The sequence below is a fragment of the Apteryx mantelli genome, chromosome 7, assembly GCF_036417845.1.
Source record: "Apteryx mantelli isolate bAptMan1 chromosome 7, bAptMan1.hap1, whole genome shotgun sequence".
NCBI classification, from domain to species: domain Eukaryota; kingdom Metazoa; phylum Chordata; class Aves; order Apterygiformes; family Apterygidae; genus Apteryx; species Apteryx mantelli.
This window is the reverse complement of record NC_089984.1, coordinates 31,264,651-31,285,431: the sequence shown is the minus strand read 5'-3', so window position 1 is coordinate 31,285,431 and position 20,781 is coordinate 31,264,651. Positions and strand designations below refer to the sequence as shown.

Here is a 20,781-nt window from a genome sequence, read left to right as displayed (position 1 = left end):
TATATTGTTTCCTGTGGACTAAATTGTGAGTGACAACACTCTTCCAGAAGTAGCACCAGGAGGCAATATGACTCAGAAACACTGAATCAATTTCTGCCATGGTTTTACTTTCCTCCAGAGCTGGCTAGCTGAGTAATTTGTTGCAGGCACTGCAGTTATTGTGCCTTACAATACTTTTCATGTAAGCATCAACAAAGCGGAGAACCATTTATTTAGACTATTATTTAGAGGAGCTGTTCTTAAACTACAGTTCATGGTTCCTTGGAGGTTGTAGCCCACTCCTAAGGAATTTGTGGCAGGCAAGTAAGAAAAGCAAACCTATTGTCAGTACACTTAAATTTGCTTCTTTTAAATTTGTTAGGGGTCCCTGCTCTGGAACATGGTGCTGAGGCTGGATATGTACCAAAGTGTAACCACAATGGGGCAGCACAGTGAAAGGAAATCAAACATCCTACCGCTTTCAGTTCTTTTCTTTCTTGCATTAGATTTATTTAATTTTGTTTCAGTATCTCTTACTGAGTTTTCTGAATTTGCTTTGACATGGCAAACTCATTTGACTCCACTTTGTCCCCATTACCAATTTTATTCCACTGACTTTTTATAAAATTTTTCATAACAAAGATTCATCATGGAATTTTTCTGTCAAGAGGTGTTATTTAAAGGGTGAGAACTTCAAAAAATAACCCTGCATTATTATTATGCAACACTGTACAAATGCACAGTTCAAAAAGCAAACTCATTTTGGGTTTACATAATCCCATTTTGGGATTAGCGTTTTTTATCTAGTTTACGTATAGAGATGGTCATGACAGCAGGTAGAAAGGAACATTACAAAAGATGTCTTTACACGGCAAGCTTCTGATTCAGAGTAGTTCAGCTACAACCTTGCCAAAGATTTGTGATGTTCAAGCCTCATAAAAATCAGGGAAGATACCTATATTAAATGTTTGTCTGGGTGATGTAAAGTCCCATTTTGTTATAGATTTACTACTGTTAGTCGTATTTGATTTATAAAGTAAATATTAATATACTTCATCTCTGTAACACCTTCCCTCTGAGAAATTCAAAATGCTCTTTAGGCATAAATGGAGAATAAGTTACTTATCCAGAATCACATAACAAGTCCTTAGCATATTTTACAAATAAAATCTAGATACTTATGAATCTCTGTCCTATGTTTTCATCACAAGTACATCCGTATTTCCTCTTTTTATAGAACCTTTAGTAAGACAGCAGGTGTTTTATAGAATTATAGACTCTTCAAATTATTTCATCCATCATATTCAGCCTAGTGTTCCTCACCACTTCTGCTCACATACACAGTTCATTGAATCTTTTCTCTTAAATGTTTTCCCAAGGTTTTCCTGTTTTTTTACTGAATTCTTTTCAATCTGTTTTTTTCTATCATGGTATTTATATGACCTCTATTACCATTGTATTTGAATAACTCCCAATGTTTAATAATGTTTGTGTGCAGAATACATCTTTGGTGGAGAAGTACTGTTCTTCATGTTTTACAGAGGACAGATTTATGAAATTTATTTTAGAGAAACTAAATCCAAGGCACATGGGAAGCCTGCTGCAGTGATATCTCTAGAAGTAATTTGCAGATAACACAGATTGGCAGATCTGTTTTACAGAGCAGTTTGGATTGTATGATAAGATAAGCTATTCAAACAAAATGCATTTTAATAATGTCAAGGATGCAAGAGCATGTGTGAAGAAAAAAATGCGTTTTGGGGGGAGTGGAATCATAGTGGGTAGCTATTTCGATTTGGGTTCCCAGTGCAATTCTGGGGTAAAAAAATTCTACAGGCCTATTGTGTTGATTTTATTGTATAATTTTACCATAAAAAAGATTAAGAGATGACTTTGTTATGGTGGGTGAATAGCTTTTTGAGAGTAGGGACGATACCAGAGGACTTTCCAAGCTAGGGGACAAAACTATAGCATGCAAAGGCTGGAGAATAAATCCAAACAAATTCGACAAATTCAAGTAAAAAAAAAAACATACCATCATTCCTAATGATAATATAATTCATCACTGAAACAAGCTTCCAGGGAGAGAGGTGATTTCTCTATCTCCATCTTCAGACATAGACTTTTCTGGAAAATGTTCCTGGTTTTCAAGTTACTAGCCTCAGTGAAGGGATGACTGAATAAAATAAGGCTGATGCTATACAAGTGGTCAGGCTCTATGAGGTAATAATCTTTTGGGGGGCTTAAAATATGTGTAGCTACTTATGGAGATATTTGCCAATTGTTAACTGAACTTGTTTATTTTTGTGTTGAAGCCTAGAGATGTCTTTAAGCCTTCGGTGCATCCTACTGCCCATTGCTGGACTGCAACCTCTGACATTTACGTGGGCTGTGAAGAAGGATGCGTTTTGGCAATTAATGCTGAGACACTGAATGTTTCTTTTCTTCAACAGAGCCCTGTATCTGGTGAGAAATAGCTGTGTTATGTTTTGTTTGTGTATAGAGAAAAGCAGGTTGGATAGTGAAAGATTTTTTGCTTTCTTCTGTTTTCCTACTGTGTATCTTAGAGGAGTTGTTAGGTTATCTTGCAGAGCCGTGTTTCTTTTATTAGTATAGTAGGTATTTCAGAAACTCTCTTGAACTTTTGTGGGGGTTTCTCTAGCATCCTATGTCATTCATTTTTCTTTAGTAAAACCAAACAACAACAAAAAAACCTCTAATGCATCAAAACTCTTGGCAAAATGAACAATAATTCCTGGAAGCTGATCTTATTAACAGCCCTACTATATTAACATAAAACTATTATTTCACCAGGTATACACAATCTTCTTACTATTAGTTAAGTACCAATAATATGTTTGATTTTGCATGAAATACAGGATTGGCCTCATTTAGTTTGCTAGATAATGTTTGCACAGATTTTTAAAGACTAATGTTTAGCATAATGTTGATTAACAACAAAATTTAATTTAATATAATGTTGCTTAATATGGTTCCTTAAGATCTGCTCTAACATAAACTATTTTTTAATGAAAACAAGCCCATAAGGACTATCAAGCTTTACTGTAGAAAGCAGGAAGCACAGAGAGTGAACAGAAGAAGCTTTTGGCTTAAAACAAAGCAATCTTCTATTAATTTATTCCAGAATGGGAGTGCTCAGTACATGTCCCACAGATTGATTGCAACCTGCCAGAGCAATTTGTCTGTGCCACATACATTCCTGCTTGTCCTTTTTCATGGGGGCCTTTGGCAGTCTAGTGACTGACTGAAGTTTTCTGGCAACAGCAGCTCATGCCATGCCTTCTTTTTTCTGGGAATCCCAAGGTCTCTCTCCTGTTACCTGCTACGCACTATCCTCCTGTGCCCATTCAGAGGGCTCCTAGATGGAGGATAGTGAGATACAGGCTGCATAAATTGTTCTGGCAATGGCAACCTGTACCCTATCACCCTCTGGGGAGAATGGAAGGTGTCAGTCCTACTGTGCGTAGGAAAGTCACTGGTTCAGCCAGGTGGTAAGAAGGGTAGTGGAATAGGCTTCTCCCTAGCACTGGAATAAACTGAGTAATGTGCTATTGTAGACCAACACAGAACTTTTTCTCTAGTGAATGCTGAATCGGTGTTAATAGCCGGTAGTCTTTTAGAAGTGATAAAGCCAAAGGGCTGGTGATAAACTTGTTTCCTTCTTTTTTCAATGTAACACATTGTTTTTAAAGCTGCAGCAAATATCCCTGATTTTCCCGAAATACTATATCTCTCTTCAGTTTTGATGGTTATCACAGAGTTGGAAAGCTGTTCTTTAAATAAAATCCAATGTTATTCTGTGTTATGAAGTTATCAGAGTTGTAAGCTTACCAAATAGAGTTGAAAATCATCAAAAAAAAAGCTGAGGTGTGACCAGAAATGTTTTTGCCAGTTCAGTAGAAGGCAAAAAGAATATTTGCCATTTGGGCTTTTACTTGGCCTGCATATTCTTCTCTGAGTCCTATCCTAAAATTGTGTAACAGAATTGTCTGTATTCAGATTGTACTGAAGCTTCTGCTTAATTTAAAATGTACTGAAATCTGACTCTAGTTAACAGAATGCTTAAGTGCCTGTCCAGCTTTAAGCACATGCTAAATTCCCACTGTAATGTTCCAAACAGAATCATAAGCAGCCACAATATTTCACTTGGGCATGTTTTTCAGACTGACTGAACTTTCTCTCATAAGTAAATCAAATTAAAAAATCATAGTTAGAAATAACAATACTAAAACTTAGCACTAGATGATAGACAAATCTGCATGCATATCACTCTCTGTGGCAAGTACTGCTCTCTCCATTTTACAGCTGTAAGCTGAGCCACAGAAAGTTTGGACCTGCTCAGAGTCATATAAATGACAGAAACGATGGATACGGGGTCAGAGCACAAGTTCCTGACTCAGTACACTGAACCTAGCCTTTTGTTCAGTAGACTGGAATACAATCGACTTTTAGTGCAACATGGACTATAAACAAAGTTGACATTATGAATTATTTTCTTTTGTGCAGAAGAAACGCGTAACATATTGGACCTGTTGTCATATCTTTATAGAGAAGTACAGAAAAAGAAAGGTATTGCCTTGTTCAAATTAAACTAATAGATTTTTAGACAGCACAAGTGATGGCAGAGGGTAATCATATGTGAGTACAGCTGAAAGCCACTTGTTAGAAAAACTCAGAACACACTGGCCTCTGAGACAGATTGATGGCGATCTTTTTTTATGTTTACATGACAAACGACTAATTGTGCTAATAGACAGCCAAATGAATAGCCTCAGGAGAAATGGTGGCAGTGAAATTATTTCTGTTCATTCTAATCTAAACTGGGATAAATGATGTTAGAATAGGTTTCCTACTGCTTAGTTTTAGCAACATTTGGTTTAGAACTGCAACAATTAGTAATTTAGTCAGAACTTAGGAGTTTGTTTCAAACATTTTGGGGGGGGCTCCACAGTACAAAAATGACATTGAAAAACTGGAGGAAGTTCAGCAGAGTGCCACAAAGATTATTGGACAGATTGAGTACATGACATAGAAAGAGAGTCTAAGACAAGTGGTTTTTTTCAGCCTGAAGAAGAGAAGGATAAGGGTGAATCTTACTGCTGCTTCAGCTACCTAATGAGAGGTTACAGAGAAGATGGAACCAGACAGGCAAAGGACACAAGTTGCAGCAGGGGAAATTCTGGGTGGAAAAAAAATTCACAGTGAGGGTAGTCAGACATTGGACAGGTTGCCGAGAGAGCTGTGGAATTTCTGTCCTTGGGGAGATTCAAACATCAGCTGGATGTGACTCTTGGCAACATGATCTAACTATGAAGTTGGATCTAACTTTGAAGTTGGCTCTGTGCTGAGCAGAGGTTAGATCAGAGTACCTCCTGGGGTCCCTTCCAGCCCACATGACAAATGATTCTATTATTGACAAATTTTAAATCAAATGATTTCCCAAATCAATTTCTAGTTCATCAGACCCCAGTAGTACTGTCACTTCAAATTATGTATACTGACCTTCTCCTTCATTATCACAGCAGAAGGTCCAAAGAGTATATGTGCAATGGGGTCTTTTTACTCACAAATAGTAAACCCTCCCAGATTTAAAGTTGAGACACATTGTTGCAGTAAATTAAATTTTATATTTAACAACATGTTGTTTTTGTGCTTTCAGATGGCAAACTGAAGGATCTGGAAAAACGAGTTGTATTGTCCATGGCATTTTGTAAAGATGGACTATACACAGCTGGAAGTGTAAGGCATCCTTCATGCTTACTATAATTGTATGAAAACAAAAGAACATTCAAAAGAATAAATTGCAGAGAGCAGTGCAAAGATAGGAGTAAGAAAAATACAGGGTTGCAGAACTAGAACAGTTCTCTCTAGTGTTGTGTATCTTTTCCTTTGTAAGACTTGAAACGAGATAGGAAGGGAGCAGGGTGGGAAGAGTTTCCATTTCTTGTAGTCAAAGAAGCAACAGAGGACAATCCTATTTTTAACAAAAGAAAAAGAGCATTCTAGAGAAACAGAAAAGAGTATAGATGGACATAAAATAGGAAAGGAGAGAAAATGACCAAGAGAACTGCCTAATTGTTTTGTGCAAAGTCTGCCTTACTGTTTAACCCAATCTCTTGATTCCATTGCACATTACTGCTTAAGAAAAAAAAGAGTGGGACAAATTCCTACTGTTTCAGTAAACCCAATATGAAATCCTGAGTATAACTGATGATAGAGCCTATTGTTATCAAACATGACTTGTTACTAAGACTTGTATTTAAGAATAAATTCATTTTTAAGAGAATTATTATTCATGATAAGAGTCTTCCGGATGTAGACATAATAAAGGCAAATTAGTGATGGGATACAGTCAAACACTGTTACTTTAGATGCTTTCCGAAGTTCTTGCAGTTCAGTTTTGCCAGAGTGGGCTAGGATAAATGACCTAGATCTGATGTGGATTTGTACTTTTATGCACAGGAGGGCATTGTATTCTGTTATCATATCAAAGGTCTCCAGTATGAGATGACAGTCTGCGTTGATATCTCACAACCCATATCCAGCCTCATATTCTCTCCTGATTACACCATACTTCTGATTGTAACCCAGCAGGTACAACATTTGAGACAATAGTGTCATGTAATTAGATGTTCCTGTGATTCAACTGTATGTTGATACTATTAATATTCTATACCCGTAATGTAATCTCACGAGTCAACAAATTATACCAGAGGTGAATCTAGCCCATCTTCTGTTTTTAATGATAGATTAGAAGACATTTATGAAGCACAAAACAATTCTTTTACAGATGGTGGACTATGAAGTATAGTTGCTATCTACGCTGAGATTTCCAAATAGAAATACTTGTGTGTGTAGAGTGCAGCGCACGTTCAGGATCTCCAGTGTGTCCAGGCCGTGTGGGACCTACTGTGCAGTGAACTCTAGTCTTGATGTGCGCCCACACAATAAGCAAAGTGAAGCTGGGGCATGTCAGATCTACTGTGACGATGCAGTAGAGCTGATCTGCCTGTGCAGATTGAATTTGTCTGGCAATCCAGTCCAAGATCCTTCTTTGATCAGTCTGCCCGATGTCCAGAAATCTTGGGCAAGGGTCCCAAGTCCTCAAATTCCACCTGTTTTTTCAGGCCTGTAATCATTTAAATTGGTATTTTAAAAACTCTTTAAACTTTTTACAAGTAAGACCCATTACAACATAACAAAGAAAAACAATAAGAGATTGTAAGTCAGGATTTCTGAGTTCAGGACTTCAGTGTCAAGGTAATTTTGGTCACACCCTCTCTCTGGTTTAATTTTCCTTTTGTAAAACAGGTAGAGTAGTGCATCCTTATTTTCTGAGAGCTTGGTCAGTATTAATTATAAATTGTTTCTAAAAGGCTTTGAGATCTTTAGATAAAAGCATCTCTTAAAGTGTGTTATTTATGCTTTGTGTTTTATGTTGTCTTGGGATAACACAAAATAGTGCTTTTTATTTATTCTATTAAAGCAATTTTGTGAAACAAAACTTTTTGAAAATGTGACTAGCTGGATCACTATAAAATGAACTAACCTGATCTTCAGCTAGTATAAGTTAGTTTAGTCCACCAAATTCAGCTGGGCACTTTTTACCTCAGTTAGAGTCAAATATAAAACTTTGAAGAGTGAAGCTCAGAAAGGTGGGTATTTTTTGCGGAAGTGGCTGAAAGTTCCCAATGAGAAGTTTCATAGCTAAGTGATGGATTTTTTTTATTTGTCAGGGAACAATCTATACTTACAAACCTGCTCACAGTGGAGAAGCAGTCAAACTCTTGGATGCGTGCAGCAGTTGTTTTCTGTCAGCTGATTTTCTTACACCAGGGAACAAGTACTGTGTGGTAAGGAATGGTATTCTTCTTTTATATATAATAGTGGCTCTTTTCAGTTAATCCAGGTGTTACTAAGGCACAAAACCCAAAGCCTCACAGATTTTGGGACGGTTCTTATATGTGTTACATTAGTGTAACTACTCATTAAAGGAAGTGAATGTCATTACTTCAGGTACAGCCTATGAAAGGATCAGTACTTGCCCTACAATGCAGGGCGGATAACTCACAGGTTGTTAAAATGTCATATTGGTTCTGCTGTTGATCATGTGACTCTTTATGGTTCAAGATCATAGCTGTGCAGGAGATAGATTCATTTTAGAGAGCAAATATTGGAACTAGAAGTTCCCACTGATCTTTTCAGCCTTCAGTACAAATTGGAACAGCTGGAGAGATGCCTCTGTCCTGGGTCCAGGGGCAAAGAAGGCCTTACTCATGGATCTGTCTCATCCTGAGAAATCCTTCACACAGCCAGCATAGGAACCCTAGGGTTTTAATCAACTGAGTTTGCTGAATCTGTTTGTTAGCTCTTAGCATGGGAATGATAAATTTTACCTGCCTCAGACTGAGAAATGTGAGAGTTGATTGGTCTCTAGCCCTACTATACTATGGAATTATAAAATTGTCTTGATATAAGAAGAACCCAAGCACCATTATGATATGCCAGTGTTTTTCATGTGGAAAAACAAGATTTCTCCTTCAGCCCTTTCCTATGCAAAGAAAATTATAAGCAGGTTTCTCTATTGCTGGCTGAATGGTGGGAATACTAATACTGATCAAGGTTACATGTTCTGCCCTACATTGTCTCATCCTGCTTAAAATCCATTCCTGTAGCTGCCGCAATTCATAAAAATTATTAAGCATTTTCCTTTACTGATGTACCTTGGAGAAAATGGGCTTATAGCAAGAGCACTGTCTAGCAAGATCATTTCAGTCAAAACTAGTACCCCTTGACCTGCTATGCTCAGTCATTATTTGAATGTATTTTCCACAGATCATCACTAGCCATTACAGACTATTTGTTTTTTCCACCCTCTTACCAGTATGTTTTTCTCTGTTCAACAGTCTGTAGCAATTTCAGGGGAAGTGCAAATTTGGCTCCTGGAAGATGGGACTTGTCTCAGCCAGTTAAGCCTTGGTGTTGAGGAAAACATAACTGGGAGCTTTACGGTGACTGATACTTAGAATTTTCATCTTTAATATCTCTCAGTTAATAGCATTGTACTCCATAGAACTGGATCAACCACTTTTTGAGGAAAGTTGAGTAGTATCTTTGAATGACAAATAGAAGGGATTTTAAAAAGATTTTCTTGGAGAATATTTCCTTGAACTAATCAGAAATTTAACTGAGCACAGAACAGAGGAAACATTTGAACCTAATGTCCTAATGATGTATCTTTAAACAAATATTGATAAATCACATACATCTAAATTTTATGATATTACTTTATTCAATTTCTATTTTTAATGAGTGTCAAAACTGAAAGGAAGTGTTTCAAGTGTATAAAAACTAAATGCACTGACTGATCTGAAAAAAAGGTTTTAGGAATTGAGATCTTAAAGTATTTCAAACCATTAATGCTTTGTCCCAATTTAAGATGCATTCGCGTCCTGAAATCTGTCATAGAATGAAAAAAAAATTCCTTTCTATAACAGCTCTACTCATAAGCAAACCTCACCATTTTTAGGTGGAATGTCCTTCACTCAAAATCTGGATAGTGAATATAACGGTTTATTCTGAGGAAGGGATGATGAATGTAAATTTTGATATGTAAACATAGAGCATAGGGGAAAATATCTATGATGTCTCTAAAATCTTTTTAATGTAAAAAAATAAGAAAAGAAAAAGATCTTTAGATAAATCACTTGAGGTTTCGTTTTCCCAAATTTTAGGGACTTTTAAATAATAAAAGAAGTTGCATACTAACATATAGCATAAGATGATATAATATAATATAATATGATCCCATTAAGTATCTTTTACTTCTCAACTAGGCAACTGCTATGGCTTGCTGTCCCTCCTCAAATAGCGTTGCTGTAGGGACCAGAAGGGGTGAAATCTATTTCATCGATGTTACCGAAGTTGAAACTCCACGGGTTGTTCACAGAATTTTTCTTTCCAAATTTCCAGTGCTGTCTTTGCAGTAAGTATGTAGTAACAAGGGCAGAAATATTGTCACTTTGTTGCTTGAACAATGCTCGTTGTTGAACAAAAAAAAGTTTTTATTCTAAAAGTGTCAAAATGTTTAAGTTTCAATTTTTTCCCAACATATTCTGAAATACTATGCAATAGGAATAGTAGCAGGATTTAGATGAGAAAAATATAATAATCCTGTATTTTTAAGAAAGTTTAACAGAGCATTTAAGATACTGATTTATAAGATCCTTTCTGACCATATGCAGTAATTATGGGCAATTCAATGTTTCTAAATTTAGAGGGTTATTCCTCACTGAATATAAATTTGAGGTTTTGTGAACTTAAGTTTAAGCCTTTGGCTCATCCCTTCTTATATGGTGGATTCTATTACTATTCTATTACCATTCATTATTCTTTTGTTAACTGTTAATGAATTTACTAATTCTCCTATAATTAGCTATAGTGATCCAAAAGGCTTAGTTTTGAAAGTGCTGGTTTTCAATACAGTAATTGGCAAATTTAGGAGGGATCTTTACTTCCACTTTCTAAAAAATAGAATTGATTTTGAACTGTTAAACATTAAAATAAATCCACCTGTTATTTGAAGACTCAGTTGTGATCTCTCTTCACAATTACCTAAGATAAAAATATCTCCCTGGAGCAACTTATTCAAAGTCAATCAGTGCAAACAAAGGCAGCTGTCCATTCAAAATAATATCAAAATCTTGTCAGTAGTTTTATCTAAAAAAAAATTATCTTCAAAGGAAGATTTAATAAAGTCATTAAAGTAGACTGCTATGGAGTATCATTAGCTTTAGACTGAATGCCCACTCAACTAGAAACTCCATTCATAACACTGGGTTTTACATCAGGCCCTGACCCTGTTAATGCACAGGCTGAAATCTCAGTTATATTTATGCCGTCAGTGAAGTCGGTAGAATTGTGGGAGTGAGATTATAAGCAAAATTTGACCCATTGTATTGAACTGCTTTTAGAATTTAACATTCAAAATCTTTATTTAACTTAGATTTATATTTTACCTAGTTATGATCAGAGTGGCCAATTCCTCATCACTAGAGCTACAGAAGGACATATATTTATTCTAGACGCCCGGCCTTCAAAATTATTCCAGGTTCTTGGATATATAGGTAATATATATAACAACATTAATCACATTGTATTTTCACTATTTGCTGTATTTTAAGTATACTTGCTGCTCAGACTCAGCCACTCTCCTTCATTCTATTTATTTCGGGAGAACAAAACATAAGGTTCTTCTTCTCCTCTGTTTCCCAGCCAAATTTTGTTCTGGCCAATCTTTTTTTTCTTGTAATTTTAGTTAGCAAATGCACCAATCTTACTTTTCTGCCAGAGCTCAGATAATTCACCAGGAAGAGACTGGATCAGTTTACCAACTGATCACAACTCCAGAGCAAGAAGTCAAGAATGGTGCTAGCAAAGCACTCAGGATCTCTGTGGCCTACCATATGAGGATTTAGACTAATAAACTGTAGGTTATGATATCTGAATGCAGTCTCCTGTCACAAACGTCCATCCCACGTCTCTTTAACACAGGGACTGCTGGAATTGTCAGCTTTGCTGGTTGACACTGAAGAATAAAAAACGATAGAATTTTAACTCACAGACAAGATTCTTCTGACATTTATAAATCTGTTTATGCACTATCTCAATTCCAATAGCCTTATATTTGTAGACCACAGCTATGCATATAGATCTTCATCCTAATTTTAAGGATAAAATACATTATTTTATCATTTTAATTTAGTTTGACTTCCAGGATAATATTTGGATAGGTTATATGTGAAGACAAATATAGAATTACATCTCCTCAGATAATTTTCTGAATTGCCTGATCATGTTCTCAGTGGCTGGCTGACTTCTTCAAACAGGGTCTTTCTGTGCTTAGTCCTGTGATTATGAGCAGACTCCCTCAAAAATTGCCTGCTAAAATTGAATCTGGATGTAAACTCAGATTTGAATTTTTAATGCAGTAAAAACCCTGGAGGTGCTCAGTATTCTCAGCTCCTGTTGTCTCCAGCTGAAATTGTGTACGTTCAACACTTCTGAAACCAGCTTGTGGCTTGTCTGACATTTTAATGCAAATTCAGAACAGTATGGTTGCATTCTGAACAAAGGTCCCTGTTTTATTTCACATGATGACTTAGCAAGAACAATGATAATTTGATTCAGTAACAGTTTTCATTGTTTTTCCCTACCTGCTTCAGTGTTGGCAGATGAAGTCCTTGGACTTTCTGTGGTTTCTGACTTCAAGCATGACTTAGTTGAAGTGGTAGCACTTCTTAAAGTAGCAGAGGTTCAGCGAGCAAGACTGGAAATTTTTTGTCTACCTTCAGCTCTCACAACAGGTAAAAATGAAATAATATTCACTGTGATATTTTTCTAAGACAAGCACATATTATTGCCTCCCCCTACACAAAATACTAATGATCTTAATCTCTTTCTTCATCTCATCCGTACATTCTCCTGGGACACCACTTCTCAAGTGGCTGTCTGTAGACTGACCTTTGTCAACTGATTCATTTCAGCAGGACAGTGGCATGCTGATTGACTGAGGGAAAGGCAAGGAAGGAAGGAGAAGTGAGAAGTAATTTACCTGCGGAATCACCAAGCCACAACTTAACTACTACTATTATTATTGTTTTGTTGTTGTTATTGTTGTTATTGCTATTATTATTATGTGGGCAATGCTCAAAGCCAACCACAAATAGGCCTCATGCTTGGCATCACCCACATACAGAATAGCATACCAGGTGTTCAAAGTAGAATCAGTCCCACTAGGCTCCTCAGAGAATTATTATAGGTATATGATAGCTCATCAGAAAAAGGTTAGAGGTTGATACATCTCAAAAAATGATTCCCTGTCTTTCTTATAGGTTCTTTAGATAAAAACACCAAGGAAAAAGCCCACTGTATTAAAAAATATTAACTTGTATCCCAATCAGGAATGCTACAAAGAAACATTCTGTTGTATGAGGAACAGATGATAATTAGTGAGAATTAAGAGTGGCCTACTTCCATTCATCTGCTGAAAATCTGACCCAATGTATCTGCCATGTGCAGTGTGCATATTGAGACAACATAGAGTGCTAGTTTGTGATCTGGAAGAAAAATGAGGGGAACCTGTCAGTCTCTCACTAATTGGGTAACCCACACTAAATTCTCAAAATGCTCTTCATGCTTTGTTTTATATATGCCATTCTCAACTCTGTAACAACTCAGTAATTTGTTTCTGCTGTTCAGTACAAAGCTATAAAATTATAGCATTTTTAAAGTGAGTCCTTTTTTTCAAAAAAACTATAAGCAAGAAAAAATGGACCCAGAATGTCATGACTGATCACAGAACTTTTAATTGTGTCTGCACCAAAACTGGTATTCTGGGAATGCATTGATTTGGGGCACTTTTTGGAATCAACTGAGAAACTAATTCAGTCATCATGAAAGAGCTTAAATGCACTAACTTAAGTAAGTTGCACTGCAGGCTAATATTGCACTTAGCATCCTCCCCACCCAGGCAGTGCAAGATGACCTTGGTTGGCAGTGACACTAGGCACTTCCAGTTTTAAGTCTCTTCCAGCCAGGAATTGCCAGTCAAGCAATACAGTTTGAGGTTTCAGTGATGTCTTCAGTTTGTCACATTACAGTAAAAATGTATCCAGTGTTCAGTGTTACCATCATTCTACTTTTATATCATTTTACTCACGTTGTGTGCACATGAATTGCTAGCAAAGCTTTTTGTAGAAAAAACTTGTGTAAAACTGTGAGTAAGCCTAGTTTCAGATTTTCTTGTTATTTATTACATAGTTTTTAAAAGACCTTACAATTTGTGAAATTTCTAAAAAATGGTTTTCAGTGAAGTTAGTATTTTCTCTAAATGTCCACTAATATTGGGCTTTTTTTGGTGCCCAATTTTAGACATTTAAAAATAGAGTCTGATTTTCAAAGTTTGCTGAGTATCTCGAGTTTTTGCATCAGTGTTAATTCCAGGTGCCTCTTGAAAATTCAAATTAAATAGTCAAAAAGAATAAAATGCCTTTTGATGATGTGAACATCAGTGTTATATCCAAGAGCACTCAGGGTATGCATACTTCATGGCAGAGATACCTGAACTAGTTCTAGATGAAAGCAATGATGACATGAATCTCCATGCAAAGTAATTAGCACTGCTTATGTAATACCCCAAAAGTGAGGTAAATTAGTATATACAAATTTCCACAGCACTGTGGTTAAACTGCTTCTAGTAGTCATTCAGAGCAAGTTGAGCTATCTCTATGCTTCGTCAGTGTGCCATATGGACACAACCGATAGAGTCAGTGTTAAAGCTAGGTATATTAACTCCCAGTTTCTTCCTTGAAAACCTAGACCACGCACACTCCTTGCTGAGATTGTTTGGCTGTCACAGTTACTTGATAGGTGAAGCACCTGCATTAGTGGTAGTGATGTCTCTTTCTCCTTGTTTCTTTTTTCAATCATCTTCTAGATAATGATAAGTATGTTGATGAACAAGGAATGCTTAAGGCTAGTGCCATTAAAGTGGAGCAATATGATCTTGATTATCCTTTGAGCTCAGCAGTCAAATTGAAGGATGATGTCGTGTATGGCTACTGTACCTGTGCACCTTTCATCTGTAAATACCATCTCTCCGAACAGGTAGGTCTCTAAAGCTGTTTTATTCCGAGTGCTGGTGAAGTACCTGCCAACAAATGCTGCAGATGAAGTGAATATATCAGAATATTATATGAAAAAAGTCCTCTCTGCACTAAAAATACATACTCCATCCATAAACATCAACTTTCAGTTCACTACCACCTGCCCAGAAACCTGGCAAAAGAAATTATCTCCTTGATCTAATGCAGAGAAAGCCAAACATTGATTTTTAAATCTTACACAGCTTGCAAATGCTTCACATGTAGCTTCTGTACTGGAGCTGTGCTTTTGTGCAGTCTGATGAGTAATCTCAATATCCAGTTATTGAAGGAACTGAGCCAACAGGGCTGCTGAGAACAACATCTTTCCATGAGTGTAAAACCCAACTGTAGACCCACCCAAGCCCTGCCTCACAGTGAAGTAGGGGGGGCTTTAGGAAACTGCTGTCATTCCCTGCTGATGAACTGGTGTTCTCTGCAGCTCATAGGTCTCCCTCAGTTTAAGAATCAGGCCAAGCAGAAAGGTGAATTCCAAAGGCGAGGGACTTCCTAAAGTCCCATACTTTCTAAGCCAAGAAACTACAGCTCCAAACATATTGAATACAAACTCTTTTGAAAAGGCAAGAAAGGAATCAGCAGCATAGCAGTGATACTGCATCCCAAGCTCAGTCATTCAACAACATTTTAAATTGCAATGCATGTGATAGACAACCCACCAGCCTATCATTAGTCTTTGTAAAATGGCATAGATATTTCCATCATCTCAACTGCTGACTAACATTTTGTTTGGTTGACAGAATATGTTGAAAGACCCATCAGTTTTTTTATCAGAGAAGAGGACTCCTAGCAAACAGTTTGGACCAGGGTTCCTCTGTTTATCACCTAACAGTCGTTGGTTGGCATCAGCAGCAGAGGATGGGGTTTTGTTCATCTATCATACTTTTACTATGGTAGGTAGGCATCCAGGCACAGGCTTCATTTGGCTTTCACTGGAAAGAACTGTGACAGCTACTTTCTCTCACTATAGGCTTTTCTTCATTTAAATAAAAGGTGTTCCAGCAAAATTTATGTTGAATGTCAAGTACCACAGGGTTATACAGTATGATTGTTTTTATACTGAATGTTTATGTGATCACACATACTACTTACTTTCTTCTCCAGTAAATCTTAGGGGAAATATTTTTACTATTCTTCTTTGTCTCCTGCAAAATCAATAGACTAGAAACTTACCCCTATCTGTAGTCAAAATTATAAACTCATAAATTCTAGTCTTTTATATACTTCTTAGTGACATTTTGAATAGACCTGTATCTAAAAATAAAGGAGCATAGTTTACAGACATATTCCATTAGCAAAACATATTTGCTGATATTGCTTCTGTGACTTTTTCAGGATGTACTTGCTCAAAAGCATTGTCACTCATATCAAGGAGGGGGAATCAGATCCATGGTATTTTCACTGGATGGCCAGTTCATGCTCGTTAATGGCGTAAATGATGGTGCCCTGGTGTGTCTGAAATGGAAGTATGTTTAAAGTGTCAGAACAATATTGATGGTGTAAATTCTTGTATCCTGACAGGCTAATTTTTGTATTTACTTGTGATTCTAGACCTCCTTTTTATCAATCTCAGATTTGGTAAGGACAAGAATTGGATGGAGTTGGATACTAAGATCTGTCCTCTTATCTTTAGAGGTGGTCTTTCTTGCTCATGAAAAACTTCCCATTTGAACCTCTGAGAAATATGTGAATTTCTTGTATTTGGGGTGTGGTTGCACTGCAAGATATAGGAGTATCTTCCAATAAGTATTACCTATAATGAGCTTTTTATCACTCTCAAATAAACCATCTGGGAAGGACTCTCTGAGTCTATATGAGTATGGACTTAACCCCATGAGAGCCTGTCTTGACTCAGCTATTCGAGGACAACACAGTTTTTCATGGGAGATCAACTGTGGCTATAGAGAGCTCTAAGGGGACACTGGGAGTAAGAAACACTTGAAACTACAGCTTTTCTGTTGTATAGACAAATGTTTTGGCAGATGCGGAGATTAAAGATGCAATATCTGTAACCTGGGTAGTCCCTCTTTCAGAACCTCTAATTCTGTGGAAACTTCATGTAATGTTTCATCCAATTCTAAAATTCACACAATATTGAATAATATGTAGAAATATTGAATAGATATTTTTAAACGGCTTAATATAGTGTTACAAAGAATATTTAATACCTCATCCTTTTCCATAATATACAGAAAATACATCAGTTCCCTTTTTTTTACTAGGAGAATAAAGAAAATTGAAGTTAAGGAAGCTGCTTTTCACTGGCGATCTCTTCTTGCTATATTGAACAAGTCCACTTTCAATGAAAATGCTGTTTTAAAATCTATGGCAGAATGGCAGTTTGACCCAGAATCCACATCGGAATCACTCCCAGAAGGGAAATTTGAGGTGTTGTCTTTATTTTTGTAGAAAAAGGTTGATTATTATCCTAAAATTATAGATGATAAAGCCAATCCTCAAGACAAAATCTGATCCTTTAGTAAAAGTGGAAAAATACCCCTGAGAATTGGCTGACTATGCTTAATTATTGATTTGTCTAATAGTATTATCAAGGAAATGGAATACTTTATGGGAAGATGACATTCACATCCTCAATTTCTTCAGCCACAGAAAACTGCATGTGTTAAAGTCAAGAGTTTCTCCTGGTGTCAAATTATGTGTCTTTCCCAGTATTATATTACTGCTATACATTGTGTGTCACTAATTATATATTTTTGATTGAAATGAAGCAAAACAGTGATTGCAGAGATTAGTACGGATATCCCACTAGAGTCAAAAGGCCTTGCATAATAGCATGGGTTTGCAGGATCAAACCTAGGGACTGATTAGGGAATAACAAACACATTATAACATTCTCTGGAATTCTGTTTTTTGTTGTTATTTCTAATGTGAACTTTTCCATTTGTGATCTTATATTTTATTTCTGTCTCTCTTTAATTCTCTCTAAATACTTGACATGGATGTTAATATCCTTCATATCAGGAAGCATCTGAATCTTCCAATATAGAACTGACAGAAGAAGACAGCAGCTTCACCGGATTGAATTCAGCCATTACTAGTGAAATGACATGGATAGATCAGAAAATGAAGAAGGTACTTTCATATAACAAGCATTAATCAAGGCCAGCCTTTTCAAGAGTCAGTAGTGGTTTGGAGTGTCAAATTATATGCTGTAAATAAATCTAGTTTTTGAAGTTTTTCTGCCCTTTGGGCCTCTTTTAAGGCATTGTGATTCCAGCTTTTGAAGATGCTATCTCAAGACTATAAATAGTTTAGGGTAGGCACCCAGCATAGTGGGAGCTCTCAAGGCCAAAAGATGACTTCTGTGGAAGCAGTAAACTCAAAATATTTGGCTCACAAATCAACCTCCTGTAGAAACTCATAAAGGCCTTTTTCTTTTAAATGTGTCAGAAAACTGCACAGAAGATCAGTAGCAGAAACCAAGCAAATACTCTTCCTCTCATGGGCTGGAATAACAAATTTTATACCACTATTAAATCAATATTCAACAATATGACATTAATTGCAAAAACCCTGTCGTTTATTTCAGGTTAAGGCTGAAGTAAGTCTGTTATGTAACCAAAGATTTTTAAAAGTAAAAGTGCATCAAAAATCTAAGAGTCTATAAAGAGGAGATATCGTACTTTGTGAGCCTAGAAATTGCTATGTTATTGTTAGTATGGATTTTTTTCAGAAATATGAACTACAGGATTGTAGCAGATTCTTTCTGATATGAGCCAGAGCTCTGTATTTTGTCCAGCTTTGGGGGTTGAATGATAGAACAAAGCAGAAGAATTGCCCCATACAAGGTATTATTGTTTTGTGGGTGATCTCCAGAATGATCTTCCAAATTATGATGCAGTTTCACAAGTGACTCAAGTCCATCTAAGACATACTGCCACTCAAAGTGGCATCGTCTCCATCCCTCTCCCAGACATGTATTCCTGCTTCTGCTTTGATGCTGGAACTAGTGATTTGGTGCCTACACGGGGATTTTTTGGCAAGTCCTTGTGACTGTGCACCCACATGAGTACCACCAGAGTATTAGTGTCAGCTAGGGAACGGTGATGAGAAGCAAGGGTTGAACAGCAACAGTGTGATCCTAGGTTGATTTAAGGTGCTAATTAATCTCCTGGGAGACTCGCATCAGACCTTTAGAGGATGGAGTCCATCTGATAACAGAGTCATTCTCTGCCATTTCTTTGCCATCAATGCCATCATCCTGCATGAAGTTGTAAACTTATTTTAGAAAGCAAATTCCAGAGGTGCAGAGCAATTGTAAAATTTTCCCTAAGAGATTAATCTGCAATGCTGTAGCAGCAAAGAAAATGTCACTGCTTCCAGAATGAGCACCAGATGTTAGTTTACTTGAAACTTGAATTATCCCTCTGGAAATGTTTTGTGACAATGAAAAATCTAAGAAATACACAACACTTGACAAGTTCTGGAAGCAGGCTTTACCCAGTTCAATGCGTCTGTAATCATTTCACTTGTAAGTACTTCATTCTTTCATATTTTCCTTCTTTTAAGCTCTACTGCTGCACACCAGCTTACAATCTGACCTGGTTATACAATCTTTTCTCTTCTGAGCAATTCTGAGGATCACACTTCTAAGTTAGGACTATATCTGTTTCAGTTAATAATCCCTTTGGAGTTTGTTTTCCGTACCAATATTGTTCCTTTAGATTATTTCAGTCTTTTTCTCTTCTTGTGTATTTTTGTCCTTCAACTATGTATTTGTTGTATGGCAGGTCATTAGAGAAGAGACTCAGAAGTTTGCTAACCAGAAGAAGGAGCTGAAAATGGGAATTAAAAAGCTGCGTAAAAATGTGAGTTTCTTACAGGGATAATGGCTCAGCTTGCCAATTTTGTTTACAAGAACACTTCCTTCATAGTTACCAGCTCTAGGGCTCTGTTAGAGTTTTGTCACAAACTCTGAGCAGGCAATAATAAAGAGATATGCTCCTTCAGGGACTATACTCTGAACCTGTCAAGAACTATTGTCTGGTACCCCATTTCCCTTGCTCCAAAAGAAATATTTCATACCATCCGTATACCTTGAGTAGTCTGTCCTCTCAGCAGGCTAGTTTCTGTCTGTTTACCAAACTTCCATTATAAAAACTGCTATCCTCTCTTCTTACTCCTTCCTCTTCCTCCCGCTTCCTCCCATAGAAATTGCCATCTGCAAGAGGATAAGGCAGTGCCTTATTAACCAGACATTAGACTAAGTCGCATAGATTTGTGTGCGCTCCACACTATCTCTTTTCTATTTGCCTTCTCTGGGCTGTGATGCATTAGGCCCTGCAAACAGCAATGCCTTGAAATGCACAAACGTAAATACACTTGCAAACCCAGACCTAATCTGTTAGTGCCCATCTGAAGTATGTGCCTCCCTTATCTCTTATGGAAGCCCATGGCAGTTTGATGTACTACAAATTCAGCATCTGGCAAGCTTGGCCCTAAAGTAATCATGCCAGTGATTTAAGCTGCACATGAAGTCAAAAGCTTCATTAAAATTCAGTGTTGAATTTGGGTAGTAGCTAATATTTTAATACTATGTTTTACAGAATTAAATCTCATCACAGGCGAGCATGCAATGTATCAAAAGTTAATAAATTTGGGATTTTAGCTATGTCAGTAGCATATTTTGTGACCTTGGTCAAGCCGCTTCACTATTATGTGAAAGAATCCATGTGCAGAATATAGAAAATGCTACTAACAATTCCAGATCAGGTAGTTGGCAGAAGAGTTTAATTTTTATAAGATAACTTTGGGTGATTTACTGTATTACTGCTTTATAAATATCTGCTAGGAAGACAAAGAAGAAATATTTATTGTTAGTAACATTCGCATGTGTGATCTTCACTGAGTTAAAATGGAGCAGCCTTCTTTGGAAAGTCTTTGGAAAGCTTTGCACTCATATAAAACATGTTCTGGTTCTATGAACTACAACTGCTGTGTACAAGTTCAAAAACAATTTAATTGAGTGCTTAGAATCAGAGAATTAAGAATTGTATTATATAGATTCTTAGAAAGTATCTGCAACTTCACATATTACATC

At 36.7% G+C, this 20,781-nt stretch overlaps 1 protein-coding gene across 1 annotated transcript in view; it reads left to right on the top strand.

Moving 5' to 3' along the window:
* The window catches only part of CFAP43 (cilia and flagella associated protein 43), a 49,396-nt gene that overhangs the window by 10,608 nt on the left and 18,007 nt on the right, over nt 1–20,781 (top strand). The window contains exons 6-20 of the mRNA XM_067299612.1: nt 2,295–2,445; nt 4,507–4,569; nt 5,660–5,739; nt 6,463–6,594; nt 7,737–7,853; nt 8,907–9,011; nt 9,837–9,985; nt 11,023–11,126; nt 12,225–12,365; nt 14,498–14,667; nt 15,461–15,613; nt 16,056–16,186; nt 16,943–17,108; nt 17,703–17,813; nt 19,472–19,549. Coding sequence (XP_067155713.1) covers nt 2,295–2,445; nt 4,507–4,569; nt 5,660–5,739; nt 6,463–6,594; nt 7,737–7,853; nt 8,907–9,011; nt 9,837–9,985; nt 11,023–11,126; nt 12,225–12,365; nt 14,498–14,667; nt 15,461–15,613; nt 16,056–16,186; nt 16,943–17,108; nt 17,703–17,813; nt 19,472–19,549 — 1,851 coding nt within the window. The remainder of the gene's footprint in view (nt 1–2,294; nt 2,446–4,506; nt 4,570–5,659; nt 5,740–6,462; nt 6,595–7,736; nt 7,854–8,906; nt 9,012–9,836; nt 9,986–11,022; nt 11,127–12,224; nt 12,366–14,497; nt 14,668–15,460; nt 15,614–16,055; nt 16,187–16,942; nt 17,109–17,702; nt 17,814–19,471; nt 19,550–20,781) is intronic.